This window comes from Passer domesticus, chromosome 4 (assembly GCF_036417665.1).
Source record: "Passer domesticus isolate bPasDom1 chromosome 4, bPasDom1.hap1, whole genome shotgun sequence".
NCBI classification, from domain to species: domain Eukaryota; kingdom Metazoa; phylum Chordata; class Aves; order Passeriformes; family Passeridae; genus Passer; species Passer domesticus.
Genome location: NC_087477.1, coordinates 20,069,799 through 20,090,014, shown reverse-complemented (window position 1 = coordinate 20,090,014; position 20,216 = coordinate 20,069,799). Strand labels below are relative to the sequence as shown.

The following is a 20,216-nucleotide window of genomic DNA, read 5'->3' as shown; positions in this document are numbered from 1 at the left end:
GATACAATGATTTTATTTTTTTCTTTTTTCATGTCTGAGCCTTCCTTCTCCCTGTTGTTCCAACCCCGCCTTTATCTGGATTCTCTTGCTGTACATTTTTCTCCCCTATACCATATTAAGTTTTGTTTCGTCGGGCCAGGGTTTTATGAGCCTTTAAAAGAAAACTTAATACACACAAAGGATAGCTCAGCTATTACCTTTGGAGGCAAATAATGAGCAGGATGGCTTCTGCTGCAGTGTTGGAAACCAAACTGTTTAATAAAAGGAAAAACAATAAACAGAAAATCCGATCCAGGTACAGAGGTCTGCTCCTGGTAAAACACCTTCACAAAAGCCTCGCAGTTTTTTTGTCTTCTCTTTTTCTACCTGATGGCCCAGGCGGGATCTTTTGGCTCTCATCCAATTAGGTGACCCCAAGGTTTTAGTGAAGTCTCTGAGGTCCTATAAGGTGGCTTTTCACCTGATCGTTGGGAGAAACTTCTGGGCTTTCTTCCTTTTTTGGGGGACAAAGGCTAGTTTGTCCCTCTCTCATTGGGGGCATCCCCCTACACTCCTTCATCTCACCCTTTACTATACATTTAGAAAGAAAGAGGAGAAAGGAGTATAGATTAGAATGCCAATAATTTTTGCTGCCAATTCTCTATCTTAACTTTGGTGAAGTGTTTTTCCAGGTAGGCTTCAAATTTCTGGCTATATGTGTGACTTTTACATAGAGGTAGGTTTAACAACTTTTTTATCACAACAATAACTACAAAACTTTTTCAATGCAAAACTTTCTTGTAAACAATTTTAACTAATGCAAACTTAGAAAACAGTCTTTGCTTCTATCCGTGGCTCAGTTGTTTGTGCATTCTTCTTCTGGTGCCGTCTGCTGCTCTCGGATCGGCTGCACTTGTGGCTTGACATTCTTTGCAGGGATCCATCGAAGACCTGTGTTTGTAGAAATGCATGCAAACCCCCGGCCCCATGTTACAAGAGGATGGGGTCCTGAAATCTGTCCTGTCTCTGGATCCTTGATGAAGACTGGTGGTCTTTCCTTGAGCTTTGCCTGACTGGTATTGCTGAAATGCCTGAAAATTGGTGGTACCTGCTCCATAAAGGAATTGTTTAAGAAGTTAAAAACATATACAGCTTTATTCAGCCTCTCTATTGTAGAAAGCACTTCTGTCCCCCCTTTCTGTCTTTCTAGTATCATTTTCAATGACCTGTGTGCTCTTTCTACAATAGACTGGCCTGTGGAAGAATGTGGAATACCTGTGGTATGTTTGATACCCCAAGTTTTGAAAAACTCTTGCAATTTATTAGAAATGTAGGCTGGTCCGTTGTCAGTTTTGACTTCTTGAGGAATACCTAGGGATGCAAATGCCTGTAAGAAATGTTTAATCACATCTCTACTTTTTTCTCCTTGATGTGCAGAAGCAAAAATTGCTCCTGAGAAGGTATCTATTGATACATGTATATGTTTGAACCTTGCAAATGACTGATATTGAGTGATGTCTGTTTGCCATATCTGCAGGCTATTTAAGCCTCGAGGGTTAACTCCTGTTGCTATTGCTGGTATAGCTAATTTCTGGCAATCTGGACATGACTGAACAATTGCTTTTGCCTGATTCTGAGAGATGTTAAACATTCTTACTAAAGCAGGTGCATTTTGGTGATAGAAAGCATGGCTCATTCTTGCTTGTTCAATAACATTAGGAAGTGTGTGCTGGATTGGCATGGCTAACAAATCAGCCATGGCATTTCCTTCTGCTAAGAAACCTGGAAGAGAAGAATGTGAGCGAATGTGCATTACAAAGTAAGGTTCTTGTCGAATGGAAAGAAGTAAGATTAACTGTTTGAGCAAACTATATAACTGATCATTAGCAACTTCTTTTAGCAGAGATCCTTCTGCTCTTTCCACCACACCTGCAACGTAAATTGAATCTGTTACTAAATTAAAAGGAAATGTGAACTTTGAAAAGACCCGTACAACTGCTGCCAACTCTGTAATCTGTGCAGAACCATCTACTTCCTCAATATCTGATTCCCATTTTTTTGTCTCTGAATTCTGCCAAGCAATCACAGATTTTTTAGACTTCCCAGAACCGTCTGTAAAAAATGTGATTGCCTCAAGGGGTATATTACTTCTTAAAGGCTTATGAATTAATTTTAAAGATGAACTTAATAGCTCATGTTTGGGACAATTGACTGAAATTTTTCCTGCAAAATTTTCCAAAGCAAATTGCATAACTTCTGAATTTTGAATTAACCATTCTAAGTAGATGGTTGTGACAGGCAGAAAGATTTCTGCAAAATCTCTTCCTGCAAGGGAAAGCATTCGAGATCTAGCCTTGATAATCAATTGTGAAATAATTTCAGGGCAAGTTGTTATAGTTTTACCCAATTGACGCGATAGGAAAACCCACTCTAAGATTATCAGATGGTCCTTCTTCTCTAGATCCCACTGGAATATCAAACCATGAAGTTGTGGACTCTCCCCTAAAACTGCAAACAAAAAGGACAGGTTAGGATTATACCGATGAGCCTGACGTGACTGGATGGCTCTCATCACTTTCTCTAAAGCATTTTGAGCTTCTTTGTTGAATTCTCGCGGTGAGTTTAAGGCTGTGTCTCCTCTTAACAAATCTGCCAGAGGAGCCAAGTCCTGATTTGAAAGGCCTAGTAGTGGACGAAGCCAGTTCAGAGTGCCTACAAGCTGCTGCACTTCATTCAAGGTCTTTGGATTTGTCCTTAGCTGGAGTGGTTGCGGGGTTACCGTTTGTTCTGTGATCCTGTATCCTAAATATTTCCAGGGAGGAAGTGTCTGTATTTTTTCTTTTGCTACAGTGAGTCCTGCTTTCTCTACTGCTGAGATGACCTGATCTGTTGTCTCCTGCATTGATGCTTGGTCCTTTGCTGCTACTAAGATATCTTGTTAAAATCCAGTTTCTAACCTGAGATGCCATTGTGATAAAATGTCCCGTCCCCAAAGAACTATATCAGCTCCTACAATGAATGGTCTTGTGGTGGCAACACGACCTTCAGGCCCCTCAAATGTGACTGCGTGCGAGCTTCGAAAGCTCTCACAGTGACCACCAATACCTGCTAGCTGATCCAGCGTAGGCACGATGGTCCAGTCCTGTGGCCATTTCGATCTCGATATCAGAGTGACGTCTGCTCCAGTATCTATCAGGCCAGTGAGGGTGATGGCTTGCCCGAGGTGCTTCAGGACACAGGTGAGCTGAGGCCGCCCGCGGCTGATGTGCCTGGTCCAAGCGATGACAGCTGTGTTGTTCTGTGACTCTGGTAGGAGGAAAGCTTGCGCTATGGTTAACCCTTTGGGTAAAAAACATGGAGGGTCTAGACACAAAGCTAAGACTGTAATTTCCTGTGAACAGGTGACAGACAGCACAGTTGGAATGACATAAAAACCTTCTGCATGGGATCTGCTCACTCCCACTATTAAGAACTGACGTGGTTGTGGTTCAGGTCCCAGCTGTCCTGTAGACACTGTGTAAGCAACAGCATTGGTTAGCATCACTGGCTGGGCTGTAGACAGCTCCAGTCTGGTACCTGGGGACATTGTGGTCGGAAGTCCTGCAAGGATGTGTTGCAGTTCTGAACTTGGTGGCCTGTGGTGGTCTCTGGCCTCTGGTGCAGTGGTTTTTGTATCATTGCACGCCACTGCTCCGTGCTGGGCTGCACGTTTCCCGGCAGATGGCACGAAAAACCCTGTGCTGGGTAAAAGCTGTTAGTATTGTGACAGAAACCTCTGCATCCACTGTTTCTTGGCAATGGCCTTCTGCGGGTCCTAGGACATCCCCTTTTAAAATGACCTTTCTGACCACACGAATAGCACGAGTCCCTTGGAATTTGTTGGTTCTCAATTGCACCTTTGAATGCTATTAAAGCTTCTGCTAGGGTTTGTGTTTGCCTTTCTACTGCTTTTTCCTGCTGCTTTAGGGTGTTTTCTTGAGCTGTTGTGATGGCACTGGCCAATACTTCTGCCTGCATGGCTGCTGCATGCTCAGGGGTGCCCAGGCGGTTGCAAGCATCTACTAGCTGTGTCAGGGTGGGCTCAGGATCCTGTGGTAATGTACGTAATGCCTTTTTACAGGTTGGGTTTGCATTAGAAATTGCAAGCCGTTTTAATAACTCTTGTCTGGCTCGATCTATTGGAATCTGCTTTTCTAATGCCATTTTTAAACGGTCCAAAAACTTAATATAAGGCTCATCTATGCCCTGTTTTATTTCTGTGAAATCTAGTTCTGGCTTGTTGCCATCAGGGACCTGTAACAAAGCTGTTTTTGCTGCTTCTTTGACATCCTGCAATACTTGTCTACTAAGAGTTCGGGCTTGTATTTGAGGATCTGTATGAGCTCCTTCACCTGAGAGCTGATCTATAGTCAAATTTGCAGTAGCTGGAGTTCCTGCATAACCTCTTAAAAGGTCGTTTAACAAACGTTTCCATGCTAGTTCCCACAGAGAAAATTCTGTTGGAGATAGCAGGGATGTGCAAAGCTGTTTTAGATCATGTGGAGTGAATATGTTTGCTGTGAAGGTGGCCTGTAATAGGCTTCTGAAATAGGCAGAATCTCTACCATACAGACGAGAGGCTTTGCAAATCTCTTTTAACTCAGCAAAGTTGATTTGTTGCCATGTTTCCCTGGGTCCCGGACCTGCAGTGTATTTCACAGGAAAAACCTTCAATTTCGATGCAATTTCCCACTCTCCTTCCTGAACTGCATCCTTTCTTATCCTCTGCCAGGTATCTGTGACTCCCTGTGTGTTAAACTCTTCCTTAGATTGTTTGAAATTACATTGTGGAGCATAGGAATAGTTTGTTTTTTGTTCCGGTAAGTTATCGGACATGGGCGCCGCCATTTTGGACAGGGTCAGTTCCGGCGCATCACTTCCCGTTCCCACGCTCGGCAGAGAGGGGGTGTGCTGTCCCGGGCTGTGGGCGGGGAGCAGGGGCAGGGACACCGACCGGGCACCGCCTACAAAAGGGGCGCGTCCCTGCTCCGATGGACAGGAGCTCAGGGAGCAGCCACCCAGGGACTCCTGGGAGTCCGACGAGGATGGCGAGCCACGCCCACGAAGGACAGAGCTGGGCTCGGGGCTATAATGGCGATTGCCACGTGCTCTATTGTTCTCAGACTGGATTCTATCGGCTCGGCTTTTTCCAGTTTTACTGTCAAAATTCACCGATTTTGAACGCCAAAGCAAGGTTTTGAGAGGAGATAGAGAGGACTTTGCTCTGGTAGGGTTTTTGGAAGACGGGTTTTGCAGACAAGCCTGGCCAGGGCTGGTCTGCTCCCCCCTGTTTCGGGATGGGGTCGGTGAGGCAGGCGGGGGGGCAGCTGGCCTGGCTGCCTCCCGGCCTCTCCACCGGGGTTTCTCGGCTGGGATAAAGGAAGGTTTTTGGGTCCCCTCAGAACTTCGCTTTCTCCTGTCTTCTCTGTCCTGCCTGCATTCTGCTCTCTCCCTGGTCTTTGCTTGCTTTTCATTTTCCATTATTACAAATTTCAATACCGTCCTGAATATTGGACGCAGCTTTAAGTTGGACTTCTTGTTCTTTTCTGTGTTATATAATTTCAGTCCAACTGAATCCCAGAAGTCTGGATCGAGTTTCTGAGACATATCTGAGTTTGGAAATTCTTTTAAGACCCATTTTACAAGCTTTTTAAGCTGTTTTTTGTCAAACTGAATATCTTGGATTTCCAACTTATAGTTAAAATACGAAAAAAATTCCTGCTCAGCTACTGACAACCGATTCCCCATGGTGAAACTCACCGAGTCTTCTGGTCGTCCTTCTTGGTATAGACTTTTTCCCGGGTCCTGGGTGCAACAGTTTCAGCTTAGCCGATTCACAGTATCCTCTGAGGGTGTGCCGTTTGCTCCCGTCCCGTCTGAATTATAGCCTCTTCTTCACCGGTATGAGGCTTCGATTTGGGATTCCCTCTAAACCCCAAATCTCTTCTTCTGAGTTTTCTTTTTTAACGCGACAAAAAACTCAGGTGCAGGCCTGCTTCCCCAAAAACGCAAATACCAAGGAAAATTGTCCTATTTTGATTGAGGTAATCAAAAATTCCTAGACCATCTTCCTCAATATGAGAAATTCTGTCCAGGTGCCACGTATTAAGTTTTGTTTCGTCGGGCCAGGGTTTTATGAGCCTTTAAAAGAAAACTTAATACACACAAAGGATAGCTCAGCTATTACCTTTGGAGGCAAATAATGAGCAGGATGGCTTCTGCTGCAGTGTTGGAAACCAAACTGTTTAATAAAAGGAAAAACAATAAACAGAAAATCCGATCCAGGTACAGAGGTCTGCTCCTGGTAAAACACCTTCACAAAAGCCTCGCAGTTTTTTTGTCTTCTCTTTTTCTACCTGATGGCCCAGGCGGGATCTTTTGGCTCTCATCCAATTAGGTGACCCCAAGGTTTTAGTGAAGTCTCTGAGGTCCTATAAGGTGGCTTTTCACCTGATCGTTGGGAGAAACTTCTGGGCTTTCTTCCTTTTTTGGGGGACAAAGGCTAGTTTGTCCCTCTCTCATTGGGGGCATCCCCCTACACTCCTTCAATACCAATTTGGAGTTACTCGTGTCCCTGTTGCCTTTTTCTCTCTGTTTAATCTACCCACTGGCAGCTATGCTATACTTCCTAAATTGTCTGTGTTGTTCAGTATTTGAAAGCATTTCCAAATTCATGTTTCATACAGGGTGGGTCCAGTAGCTGGAGCCAAAATGAAATCCCCCTGAGAAGGTCAGATATTTCAAAACTAGTTTATCTCTAGTGACTTCCTCACACTCTGCAGGGTGGCTTCAGCTGGCAAGTTGTTAGCACTGAACACCATTACAACAAAGGAATACAACAGAGATTTTATTTTTTTCCCACTGGTAAAAAAGAATACGTGTCAATTGTATTTTGGAAGCTTCATAGAGCAAGTAGCAAAATTCCCACTACTCCTAATCTTTTAGGTTAGTTGGCTGCCTTGTGAGGACCAGGATTTTGGTTTAAGTTTCCCTTGCTGTCTATACATCTCACATGGAATTTTGATTCAAGCTATTTTCTTCAATTTTAAAAAATAATTTCTAGAGTTAATTATCATGCTGAAGTGGCCAAACACAAAAGCATCAGAATCAGAATTTTAGTAAATCTTGGTGCATCTATACATGTGCTAGGTTTGAAGGTTTCTTCAAAACAACATGACAGAATGACAAGACATCCAGTATCCTGGACAGTGATCTCCCAGTTCAGAAAGTTGCTCCTCTTCCTGAGTATTTTGGGAGAGACGATGACACCCGCTGCACATCAAAAAACCACATTTCCTCACAGCAGAAACCAAGGTGAAAGGATGAACGAGCTGGAGCAGGGAGAATTTAAATCAAGAACCAACCTCTATTTCAAAAGGCTTTTGAATCAAAATAGTTCCAGTGCAAAATGGGTTTTTGCATAAACCTTTGGTGAACATCCAATCAGAATATTTCCATATACGCTGCCTACCCATAAAGAAATGGGTAAACTGAATCTTTCACAGGAGTTTTAATTCAAATGCTTCATACTACATTTTCTATAGGCTGGGCTGCACAGCAAGGTTACTCAGTGCATTTTTTTCCTCTTCCTACAACAGGCAAAGCATATTGTGCTTATGCTGTGCAATTAATGCTTTACTGTAATCACATTACCTCAAAAACCAGGGTTCTTAAAGCACTTCAATTTATTTCGCACTCAAAAGAGTGGCTGAATAGAGTGACTATTTCACCTCACTGAAGCTAAACACACTTGACACTTATCACTGGGGGCTTTCTCAAAGGCTGGTGGGTGGAGAGAGGGGGATTGCCTGCTGTGATCTATCATGCTGTAATTAAGTACTCATGCTCCATCCACGGGGGTTTTAACTTAGCATACCAATACTTTCTGTTTTAAAACTCTGGACAACATGTCAGAGCACTGCTCTGTCACCATCTCAGCTGACAGAATCATATTTTAATTGGCAAGAACAATCTCTGGGCTGCTCAGTCCTTTATCTTTCTCCTAAAAAGGCTACAACTAAACAAAAGTATCATTTTTATTCTAGTCTGAGTATGTCCATTGACAGTTTCAGATTCTTCCACCTTCTCATTAAAATCTGCTGTTCCCTTCACAGAGAAGGTGGAACCTGGACCAGATGTACACCTTTTCCTTTCCACTGCTCCTCTCAGTGCACTAGGAATACAGTTTTATAATACAGCAACAATTTTGAAGCATCCTACAATTGGCGAGGCCCCAGACTGAAAGCATGGAACAATTTCTGAGGAAAACATTGATCTCTTCTAATTAATATTCAGCAACAAATCTTTTTTGGAATAATACCAAAGACCCAAACTGATAGTTTTTATCCATCTGTAGACAGCATGGTCACAACATGAATTTGTCTACTTGTCTGACTCTAGATCTTCTCTCCTTTTTAGAGACTTTTTTTTTTAGACTTTTTTACTTAGTCCTTCCTTTCTATCCCTCCATTACCTTAAAATGATGCCATATTGAATCATTAGAGTGACAGCATGTAAGAACATTCACTGCAGCTGAAAACTTCCAGAAATTTAAGTTCCTTTAAAAGGAGGAATCAGGCTTCATAAAATAAAAACTTCAAGTCTTATTATAGGTCTAACTTGATCCACAAATCGCATTTTAATTTCTATGTATTTAAAAATATTTACATATTAAGACCATGTTTATTTTCCCAATTATCATGCATCAGTCAGATACAGAGAAACAAGAAAAAATGTTAGGTGACATCTAGATTAAAGTTGTGTAAATAATTCATTCTAAAAATTGGTGCTTGATCAACTTAAAAGCATCATTTGATCTTCTCAGGGAACTGAACAACAGAAAAGTAATTTCAACATTAAATTAGTTTAAATATTTTTGAAGTTCCAGTCTTTTCAAAGAAAACTTCACAGGAAAAACAATGTCATGTATCATCTCAAATACTTCAGAATATTTAAACTTTCAGGAGAGAGGAACAAAGAATTATTTTGCATACGAATCTGAAAAGAAAATGTTTGTTTAACTCAAAAGCTTTTTTTTCTGAAATTATTTACTAAAATAAATATTATTCAGTTACAATAGAAAAAGTTCACAAATCAGGATCAATTCATAAATATACAGACAAAAATTTTAGAATTGAAAAGCTATGAGATACTGAGAATTAAAAAACAAAGAGCTACTGTATGAGATCAGAACTATTTCTGTAACATCAGTTATATTTTTGAAACATTTCTTTTTAAATTTAAGTCATAAGAATAACTGAGGAAAATTATAGACAAATATTTGTCTTCATATCAAACATAAAGAGTCCATTCAATATATCTCCATAAATATAAACAATATTTGTCTAATTTCCAGACCACAATTATGTATTTCTCTAATCCAAAATATATTAACAGAAAAACTTATAAGTTCTGAAGCTCATTTCATTCATGGGAATGTTTTCCAATATAAACTTTCAGAATCCTGTCAACATGAAGATAAATAATAATGATAATTTGTATTTAGTTTTAAATATTGAATTTTCTGTACAGCAGGTGTACAGCATAGTAAAGCAGGTCCTCTAAATTGAACATGTTTTGATACAAAGTTACACATACAATTTTAAAAATGCAGACTGTTCTTTAGCAGAGAGGCTCACTTACAACTAAGGAGTGGAAAGGTAATTTTATCTCTAAATACAGTATCACTTGGGCCAATGCTGGAATACAACTTCTCCTGGTACTTTCAAAAGTGTAATAAAATATTGAAGGGGGTGTTGGAAGAAGGAGCATCAAAATACTCAAGGATTTAACAAAACGTCTTAAAGTCAGAGTGAAATAGCTCAACTTGTTTGGCTTATCAAAAAATAGCCTGCACAGTAACTTGATTAGAGTGTGTAAAAACATTCATGGGTAGAAAACATTGGGTACTAAATTGCACTTCAGATGTAGCAGAGAAAGACCCAGCAATTTAAAAAAAGCCTTTACCTTAAATACAGAAAAATTCAAATGAAGAGCAAGTCATAAATATTTAACAGTGATGGTGATTAGCCACTGGTACTATTAAAGCCATTGCCCTTTTCCTCAGTAGTTTGAAAAGCTTAAACCTCATGCTATTTAGAAAATATGCTTCCACCAGACAAATCACTGGTCAAGTGAAGAAATCTGGGTGCAATCTATGAAATAAGAGGGGACAAAACTGAACTTGCTTGCCTTATGGTTGGCAAAACATACTGGTGTTCCTGCTAAGAGCTCCATACAGCCTCTAATGGAACATGTTCTTTTCAAACATTCAATTTCATTGTCAAAATAAAGTTCAGTTTTCTAATCCTGATGGAGAACTCTATGAAGGCCTCTGTGCACATGCCAGAACAATGTACATGGGCAGTTGTACCTGAAACCTAACATCATCCATTCAAAAATATTGAATAGACATTTTATTACACAAGCCAACTCAGGAGTTCCCGCCAGAATAAGGGTTGGCTCACCTTTATTAAATTCACTTGAAATCACATGGTGTTGGGCAACAAAGATGATCAGGAGAAATAAAAATAGAAAAGCACAAAGGGGGCTGAGGTTGCCCCCTCAGCGTTTCCACATTTTACAATTAATAACGCTGTCTGAAAGCATGTTTTCAGAATGCATGTCAATGAGATCAAGAACCAGAACATAAATCTCAAGAGATAGCTTTACTGGACTCTAAGTCCTTTTTATACCATTAAACCAATGTGAGCAGAGCCAATTAACACATCACTCTCCTTCTTTACATTCCACATGGTCTATGAAAATGCCGCAACAGCAGCCAAGAGAGCCATGTGAGTGTGTGCATGCCTGCATGATCACACCCACAAACTCCCCTTCCATTTTACTGGTGAGCATGATATTATATGGCATGAAATACTCCACTGGTCAATCTGGGTCAGCTGCCCAAGTTGTGTTGTGCCCAAATTATTTTGCCCACCCCAGAGGGCTCACTGAAGGGTGTGGCAGAGCAAGAGCAAACCTTGCTGCTCTGCAATTACTGATCAGCAACAGCCCCAACACCAGTTTAGTCACAAATCTGAAATGTGGCACCACATGGGACTGGTATAACGAAAATTAACTCTGTCTCTGACAGGTGCATTTCGTCTTCAGCAGGCAAGAGCTGGAAATCACCACTCCTGCTCCTAAGAGCTCACCAAGAGACACAGCTGAACTCAGCTGAAAACAAGAAATAGCCCAGAAAAGAAATAAAAGTTATAAAATAAAATAATAACAGGAATTAGTTATGTACTCAAAAGAAAATCTTTTTCTTGACCTTCCCAATAACAAATCAGTCACTCTTGCTCTGCAATAGCTTTGATTTGAAAAAAGGTGCAGAAGATGAAAGTAACTGAAATTCCATACATTTTTCATCTCTGTCATATCTACACACAGCCACTCCATCAGCAACTCCTTTCTCCCGCATGAAACAGACCATGAAATTTTACTTTCCCTCAAACCCCTGCAACCACATACGGCAGATTTTAATATAAATCCATATGGCCAAAATATGTTACTGCTGTTCATCAGATCATCGATGATTAAAATTATTCTCCCATAAATAAGAATAAAGACTCCCTAGACCAGACAGGAACATCTTTCTTGCCTCTGCTGTGTTCCTTTCGCAGACTGAGAAAGGACTTCAGTTGTTCTCCTCTAGCTGTCAATCTGGTTCCTTTCACAAGCATTAAAATTCACTTTAAAGACTGAATAATAAGGATTGCTGACCCTTCCACACTGATAAAAATAAATAAATGTCAGTCACACACCAGTGTAGTCACTCAGGTACAGTAAACTTTTTCTAACTACACGGCACAGATTTATTCTTTAAGCTAATCAGAATTCAAACAGAACAGAAATCAAATGTCACCCTGCCACACTAACATCCATCAACCACAATGATTACATCTACATCAATCACTTGATATAATAGGAGTAAAGTCATTATAACAGAACATTGTCAAAATATCTGGAATTGGTCTTCTATTTAGTATTCTGTCATATAACAGCTACAAGATTATTTCAAAGGCAGCAGTGTCTGCTTTGAAAATATGAGACTGTTCGCTTCAGAGTTTTCCTGGCAGCAGACTGTTATTCAATGACAACATTCTCTATAAAGAAGTAAGCATTCCTGATTTGAGCTCTATAAAAGAGGAGAGCATTGGATTTTCTGTTCCACTCAGTTTGTAAGGCAGAACTGGAAATTCAACAATTACATTATTTTCATGTATAGAACCTGCAAGCTATCTGAAAGTAACCCTATAATTCTGCAAAAGTGTGGCTTATATCAGATAGTCCAGCAATTTCACACCTTTACTTTGGAAGTCCCAGTAGCTTTCTCTCCTCCCATGTCTCATTCTGCCTCACTACTTCATTCCCAAGCAATGGCTTTCTGAAAAGCACAGTCCTACCTGAAGGTTACATATATGAAAATGACACAGCCTGGTAATTCAAAATGTGGTGTTCACCTCCTGCATGGGATCATGCCTTTTCATTCCCACACTTTACCAGTGTCTGCTTATGCTTTGCAGTGCTAAAAGACAGTAAAAAATTCAGCATACAGACTGCATCTGTCCCACTCTATGCTGCAGACAGCCACTGAGAAGCAAAGACCATACCAGAGACAGAGCACAAACACAGGAAGTGCTCCCTTTCTGGACATCATGTATAGTGTCACAAAGACATTACACCACTGCTGATTCAGTCAAAGGAAGACCTTACTCAGAGTGACCTTTCTATTCACTTCTGATCATTGCAGTGAACATGAAATCCCTTAAGCATAGCAAAAATTATGCTTCCTTTACATGAGAGGTATTGCTTGGAAAATTATAAAGGACTGAAAACCAGTCCTTTTGATCCACCCCTATGAGAAATGAAGACTGTGGAGACTTTATTCCACCTGGCTTGGAAAGCATAAATATAAAGAAAATATAAAGAACAGCATTTAAGATGAAGACAAAACTTGCAGCGCAGAGCAGACACGCAGAGCAGACACGCAGAGTGTGACTTTATCTGTCTAATGAAGTTTTTACAAATACTACTGGCAAGCAGTAATAGTTTTAGTCAGATGTGGTCATTCATAAAATCAATATACTTACAAGAGATTTTGAAGGAACTTATCACTTGGCTTCCTCCCAGGCCATTTTTACCTTGACCCTCATTGGTCATTGCTCATTTATTCATGACAAGAGTCACTCACAACTGGATCATTCAAGAAAACAGGATCCTGGATCAATATGTAAACTCCAAGGAGGTTGAGAACAGCCTTCACTCATAAGTCAGACTTCTTGGTGTCTTCAAAAAGCTGTATCTCCAATTACATCTCCTGCTGCTTTTACTTCTAGGCAGATATTTTTGCCTAGTTGAGGGCTTGATCTAGATGCCATTTCATCCTTAGGACCAAATTTTAATAATTACATTACAGCAACAAACTTGTCTCCAACACTTTTTCTAATAAATAATTACTTAGACTATGCTTGCAGATCATAATCCTGTAAATACATAAAAAATACATAAGTATATTCTTTCAGACAAGACACTTTAAAAGGATACTAGTCACATTTACTATGCACATGTTTAGCTGGCTTATAAATAAGTGACAATTCATAAGAGTAAGTTCATATTAACTCTAAGTACATTGCACTACACTCTTGGGAATAATAATAAAGAAAATCCATCATGCAAAAAAACACCACTAATTTAAAATGCAAATAAAATTATTTTTGCTACAAGCAACAATACTGCTAAATAATTGACCAAAATGTTCGAAATTATCAAATCATATTTTAATAGCTGTGCTTCCATTATTGAACAAAATAAATCTTTGTAAATTCTTTTAACATATTTATTCTGACAGTCATACTATACATATAAATAGCAATGGTCATCTTATATATGATTCTAGAGAATTACCAAGATTTAAATGGCAACCACTGTATATTTACTTGGCATTTCAGTGAACATTAAGGTTTATAGTTCTGAAGAAAAAAATGACTTTGGCTTTACTTCAGTCAATATTTATTTCTCTGTTCGATAAACATTGATGTTTGCCTCAAGAGAAGTCAATACCCTGTTAATGTACATTACTTGAATAACATTTGGGAATTACTAAACAAATGACTCAAATTCAGAGGATCAAAGATAGTGGGACCAAGACAGACTTACAGGGTGTTTGTTTAAACCTGCAGTCTTAGCAGAACTACCAGTACATGACATGAAACAGCCGTGTGAGCAATCCCTCCTCTAATCTTCAGCATGCTGGTATTACAGTCAAATCCATCTTTGGTACAGTCTGCTTCAGAAATGTTGATGTGCAAGTACCTTTTCCCCTTGATGCACTTCTTCAAGGCTTCCTGAGCCAGCTTGTTCTTGAAATATGTTTTGCTTCAAACATTTCCAGAACTGTAAATGCATATTCTTATGGTTTCCTCATTTAACCCAGTTTTCCCACTTTGTCATCCATGTTTTATAGTGGACTTTTCAAAAGTTCTTAAAGGAACCATGTTTGCAATACTCAGAATTTTTACTGGAAGTTTATGCTACCAGGCTTTCTACACAGGCCTGCTTTCCCATATGCCTAAAATACCTTAATACTACTAAGTTTTATCACATGAGCTAACAAAGCCAAGAGAATCATCAAATTTTTGATGGAAAAGAGTGAAGATATTTGCAGCTTGTCTCAGATCTTGGCAAAACTGTCCTTTAATGGACAAAATAATAGGAATAGTTTAATGGATGACATTTTGTCATCACAAATCAATATTAAAAGGCCCACTGTAATGCTAAACCTAGCAACCTGTCATAAGGGAAGTGATGCAAGCAAGCCTATATAAAAAGTTGTGATCAAACTTTAGAGACTAAATTTTCCATTATCTACATACATATTTCTTCCTTCCTGAGGACAAGAGCCAAATTTGCATGGTAGTTGGTTAAATCAGTACAGAGAAAAACGTAGCATTATCATATTTTATCAAGTTATTAATGAAATTTGTAATGCAAGGCTCTGAATATCTCCAAGAAATCTTACAAAGCTCAGGCTATTGCTTTTTGTGAGTGTACTAGCAACTTCATATGCAACACAATCATCTTCTAGGGAAAAAGCGGGGCCTTAAAAAGAAGAGTAGGAAAAAAAACCCTATAAAATTACATAACTTCATAAATTCTATCATTTTGGAGTATTTCAATCCAAAGGTGGGGGAGAGGGAGAAACACTTTTTTTCTGTTCATTTAAGTCTACAGAGAAACATCTTATTTCTGGAGATCCAGACTTTATGAGAAATAAATACCAGAGACTTTAGCTACTGTATTATACTTGCACATACCATGAATATAGGCTGCAGGAAATACTATTTAAAGGTCAAGTTATTAAGAGCAAAATTAACATAAATAGTGTCAAAGATTAGAATTTCCTTCTGAAAAGCATCTCTGGAAAAGAAACATACATATGAGTAAGAGGTACATCCTTGAACTGCCAACATCCATGAGCTGCCAACTCATGTTCACTTCCTTGGATGTTTTCAAGAAAAACATTTTTCCAAATTTAACAGAGAGATGTGGAAGTAGATCATGTTTCAGGTATCAGAAGAGTTCAAGGGCAGCCTTACCATATCTGAAGAAAAAATTTTGCTGGAGTCTGAATCAGAATATTCACCTTGATATCTGTAACAAGTTTTTACCACTTCAGAGAAAAAAAAAAAAAAAAAAAAAAAAAGCCATTTTGTTGAAGGTTTAGTGCTTTCAGCCTTCTCACAGAAAAAGTAAGGATCAGGTGTCTGCAATAGTATGGTGTATATGGTCTCATAAGACAATTTCGGTAGGTTTGAATCCTGAAGAGAGACTCAGCTGTCACTGTCATATTTTCTGGAAAAATCCCTTTGCCCAGGATTTCTCTCCTGGGAAGCTGAGAAGCCCCAGAGAAAAAGGAAAATATTATCTCACTTGTTTCTCCTGTGTTTTGTTGCTTTGGAATATGGTTGGGACATTGTTTTTACTTATTGGCCAACTGAGGCCAAGCTGTGTCGGTCTCTGGAGGAGAGAGTCATGAATTTTTCAGTAGCGTCTTTTAGCCTTCTGTCTTTATCCTTTCTGTATTCTTTAGTATTCCTTTAGTATAGTTTAGTATAGCATTCTTTAATATAATATAGATCATAAAATAATAAATTAGCCTTCTAAGAACATGGAGTCAGATTCATCATTCCTTCCTTGGGAACCCCGCAAACACAGGACTCGGCTGTCATTGTATCCTTGTGCTTAGTCCTCTTGCAAGTAACTTTAGCAAAAATGATAGGATTGGGAGGAATATATGTCTCAGAGGTACACGTGAGCTCTGGATAAAAGCAGCTGCACCACTGGTAAGGGATGGAACAGTGCAACCAAGATGGCAGCAGCACTGTCTGTGCTGTTTTGGTTCTCTGTACAGCTGTTGGCAGATTCTCAGAGCTGTCAATCCAGAAGCATGAAACCTTTCACAAGTCAACCCTTAACCTAATCTTTCACCTACCAACCTTTCTCAAATACTAGATTCACATTAAGTACATTAAGAATGACAATAACCCTCTATTCTAATAACAAGAAACTGCCAATTAAGCCCACAATGTATGGACACCTTCCCCTTACTTGCCCTTTTTATGCAAAATAACAATGTAGGAGGCTGCATGCAATACCAACATGTCCATCATTTTAATTATTTCTGGATATTTGTCCATATTGCATTAGATTAAAAGAGTCCAATACCTGATTTATTCACTCACAAATTACATCTTAATGCATTCACAACTTGTTAACATTCATTTATAAGAGACTTAAATTAGAGTTCTTTCCCTGTAAAAACAGGCTCTTATCTTCAGAAACTATGAAGACATACAGCTAAATACAACTTTTAAATATTTATTCCATATTTGCATGCATCTGTTCTGCAAGATTTTAAAACTGTTAGTGAAAGTTGTCCAAAACTCCTACAGTGCAACCTTTTAAACTTTCTAAATATTTACCATCCTGGTAGGATTTTGGTGCTTACTGCAACTAGGTCTCTATAACATGCTTGTGATAAAAGACAATTAGAAAAACCCAAAACTAACAACAAAGCACACAAAATGCTTAAAGATACAGATTTAATAATCAGTAATTTTACATTATGATGATGTATTTTATGCATGTGTCAACTTTTTCTACCTCTCTGTCTGAAAAAAAAATAGTGTCAATAATAGTACAAATGAATTTGGAAGGAAAATAATTTTGACCTTTATGACAATCAGCTATTTCTCTCATTGTTGTTCCATAAATGGACCACTATCAGCTGAAGCAAATGTTCTTGAGAGACCTTCAGTTACAAATGCTTAAAACCAAAAAAATTTCTCTTATTCTGACCATGTTTAACTCAGGCAAGCATCTAAATATACTTGGCTTAAGTGAAAGGAGATCAGTGTCAAATCCGCTAAAACTGGGATGTTGTATTTCAGCTTTTCATAACTTGCAAAACACAATTCCTTTTATTTTTGGTTGTTTAGTAAATAACTTACCCACAAAAGACATGACCAGACAGAGCTGAGTGAAGAGCAACATTTGCACAAATAGGCCAGTGGATTGTTAATTGATTTTCATTCACATTTGTACAAACATAGTTTTTATGACATGAAGCAATTTTTCTTGTTCCAGGGAACAAAGTCCATGTCTGATACCCCCAAAAAAGAAATTAAGTAATTTGCTTCTTAGAATCTGCACTTTTCTACATTACTTAAAGGCCTAAATTCTTTAGTAGGTGACAAAAGATCAACATGCTCTCCTCAGGTTACACCATGCACATGTGATAAATCTGTTATAAAAGCGTCAGATCCAACTCACTGCTGATCAAATATTAGACAAAATGTTCTAATTACAGCTGAATAACAAGTAATATGATACATACATCAATTAACTTACAAACTACATGATCTGCTACAGAAGTATAAAATTTGGAGCTGGCTTAAAAGAAGGCTGGCAGTCACCTGATAAGTCAAAAATCTTTCAGTAGGTTTATTTAATTGGTCTTCACTTTGAAATACTGTAGCTTCACAATGAAAAGCTATTCTCCAGTTGCATAAGGGCTGATGCTCTCCTACAGCACCCTTATAGTATCTGAACCCCTGAGCTTAAGGAACAAAGGGATAAGAATCAAAGTCACAACACTGAGTATTGTCATAGTGTGGGTGCTCTGCTCAGTACATGGCAAGATCTAGGGGAATAAATGACACTGGACTCCATTTTCTTCATGGTGGAAAAGCCCTTTCTTTAGTCACATAACTCTTTTTTATACAGTTTTACAGACCTCATGTGTGACTCCAATTAGTAGTTTCTTGCCAATTACTTTTATTCGTTAGTAGCAAGTTGTTATTCTGTATTGACTAGTCTCTCAAAATCTCTGTGTCTACATGCAAGGACAGCTGTTTGTAAAAGATAGTTTTCATTTTTCTACCTAATGGTGCAAAAACAGTTTCTACAGGTGCAAACTGATATTTTACCCAGGAATACCTTGTTATGTTAACAAATTGCTCACAACAAGATTGCTTTCACATGGGAACTTGCAAAATGCTGGCTTTGACAAGGCCAGCCACTGATTCCAGGAGGGCAGGCCTGATTTTATGAAGCCTCTTGACGATTTTTCTACCTTACTGCAACAAAGAACTACACTCTAGAAAAAAAGAGAAGATTGGCAAAACAGATGCTTCAGACTCCCTCACTTTCTCTTATGGAATGCCTTATTCAAGGCTAAAGATTTCCTCACCTTAGATTATCAAGATCAGGCATCCAGAGTTCAAATTAGGTTTCACTTGTTAATGTATCAAAACATTTGTATTTGTGGACATACGTGTGTGCTAGAAACAGATTCCTTCTAGGAGCCTGGCAGAATTCCCTGCAAGGAAGCTGATGCTGCACAGTGGGCAAAGAGACTCCCTCAATGCTCTGCTCAGCTGAATCCTGAGCCCAGGAGGAACCTGAGATTGCTTGTAACTCACAGAATTAATGTTGAAAATTCAGGTTTTCAAGAAAATTGTCCTGTCCATCGCCTGTCTATCTTGCCTAGCATCAGAGGAGTTAACTTCAATAAAAACTTTCAGATAAAAGTTAGATTATGTATCCTGAAGGAAAAGGATGAATCTCTCACCTTTATTTCCCTAAGAATCCATGCAACTGATGTTTCCACATGAATGAGGGAAATAATTCCTCAGAAATTACCTAGACTGCACAACTGCTGTGACTTGCAAAGGATCAAACAAAGATCTATGGGAGAAGTTCTGGTTTACACCCTACCAGGACCAGCACTAGAGCTAAGATTTCCTTGCTACTGGGAATTTTGATAGTGTTTTTCACTCAATTCAAAAGGTTACATGAGAATCTTAGCTAACAGCACTCTCAGGAATGAAACCAACAATGACTTAGGAAAACTTGCACAAAAATGCAATAATTTGTTGATATGGAAGGAGACAGCAACAGGTTATTGGAGACTGATGAAGGATAATGCTCCTGAAAAGGAAAGGGGCAAGCCGAGAAAGTGCACTTAGTCCTATTTTTCTTTGACTTTCATGCCTTTTTTCTATTCCTATAGGTAAGTAGTTGATGCAGAGTGTTTATAGCCCATCACTGTGGTTCACTGACCTTTCAACTCACAGGACTGGGCAAGCACCCAGGAGATGTGGCTCCACCAAAAACACAGCAAGGTTAGCTCTAACTGTTTCAGATTGATATCCATAAGCCTGGACATCAGCATTAAACTTGCTTTGTCACTTATCAAAATTCAGTTTTGACAGGAAAAGTTCTTTCCCTTTAGCATTCACCCATACATACTACAACATTGTCATTTTCAGGAAAAATGAAGCAAAGAGTAGAAAACAAATGCAAAACCACAAACTATTGAATAACCAACACTATAAATAATAATGTTGACTACATTTCCTATAACATATAAATAGTGTTATTTCAGTGAGGTACATTCTCCTTACTGAGAATAGAACATTTATAAAAACACAGTAAAGCACTGAATTATTAGTTGAAGTATACAGAGAATGATTATTCAGACATTATGTAGGGTTTTTTCCAGCCCTTTTGAATATCACAATATGCAATATTCTCTACACTTAACCAGAGAGATTTATTCAATTAAGACTGTATGCTTCCCATGCTTCCAGCCTTCTGCTTAGTAGTTTAAAAGATATTCAGTGGCTTTC

The 20,216-nt window shown here is 38.8% G+C and overlaps 1 protein-coding gene and 1 long non-coding RNA gene across 11 annotated transcripts in view; both read right to left on the bottom strand.

The window, feature by feature from the left end:
- Window positions 1-20,216, bottom strand: part of LOC135298676 (uncharacterized) — a 218,709-nt gene that overhangs the window by 147,433 nt on the left and 51,060 nt on the right. For all 10 annotated transcript variants that reach the window (XR_010360709.1, XR_010360712.1, XR_010360710.1 and 7 more), the window contains exon 6: window positions 13,116-13,409. This is a non-coding gene — a long non-coding RNA (uncharacterized LOC135298676). The remainder of the gene's footprint in view (window positions 1-13,115; window positions 13,410-20,216) is intronic.
- On the bottom strand, window positions 3,186-6,570 carry LOC135298675 (uncharacterized). Its single transcript, XM_064416490.1, has 2 exons — window positions 3,556-6,570; window positions 3,186-3,285 (listed from the first exon to the last, which is right to left on the bottom strand). The coding sequence occupies exons 1-2, from the start codon at window positions 5,764-5,766 to the stop codon at window positions 3,208-3,210; spliced, it is 2,289 nt and encodes a 762-aa protein (XP_064272560.1). The 5' UTR covers window positions 5,767-6,570; the 3' UTR covers window positions 3,186-3,207.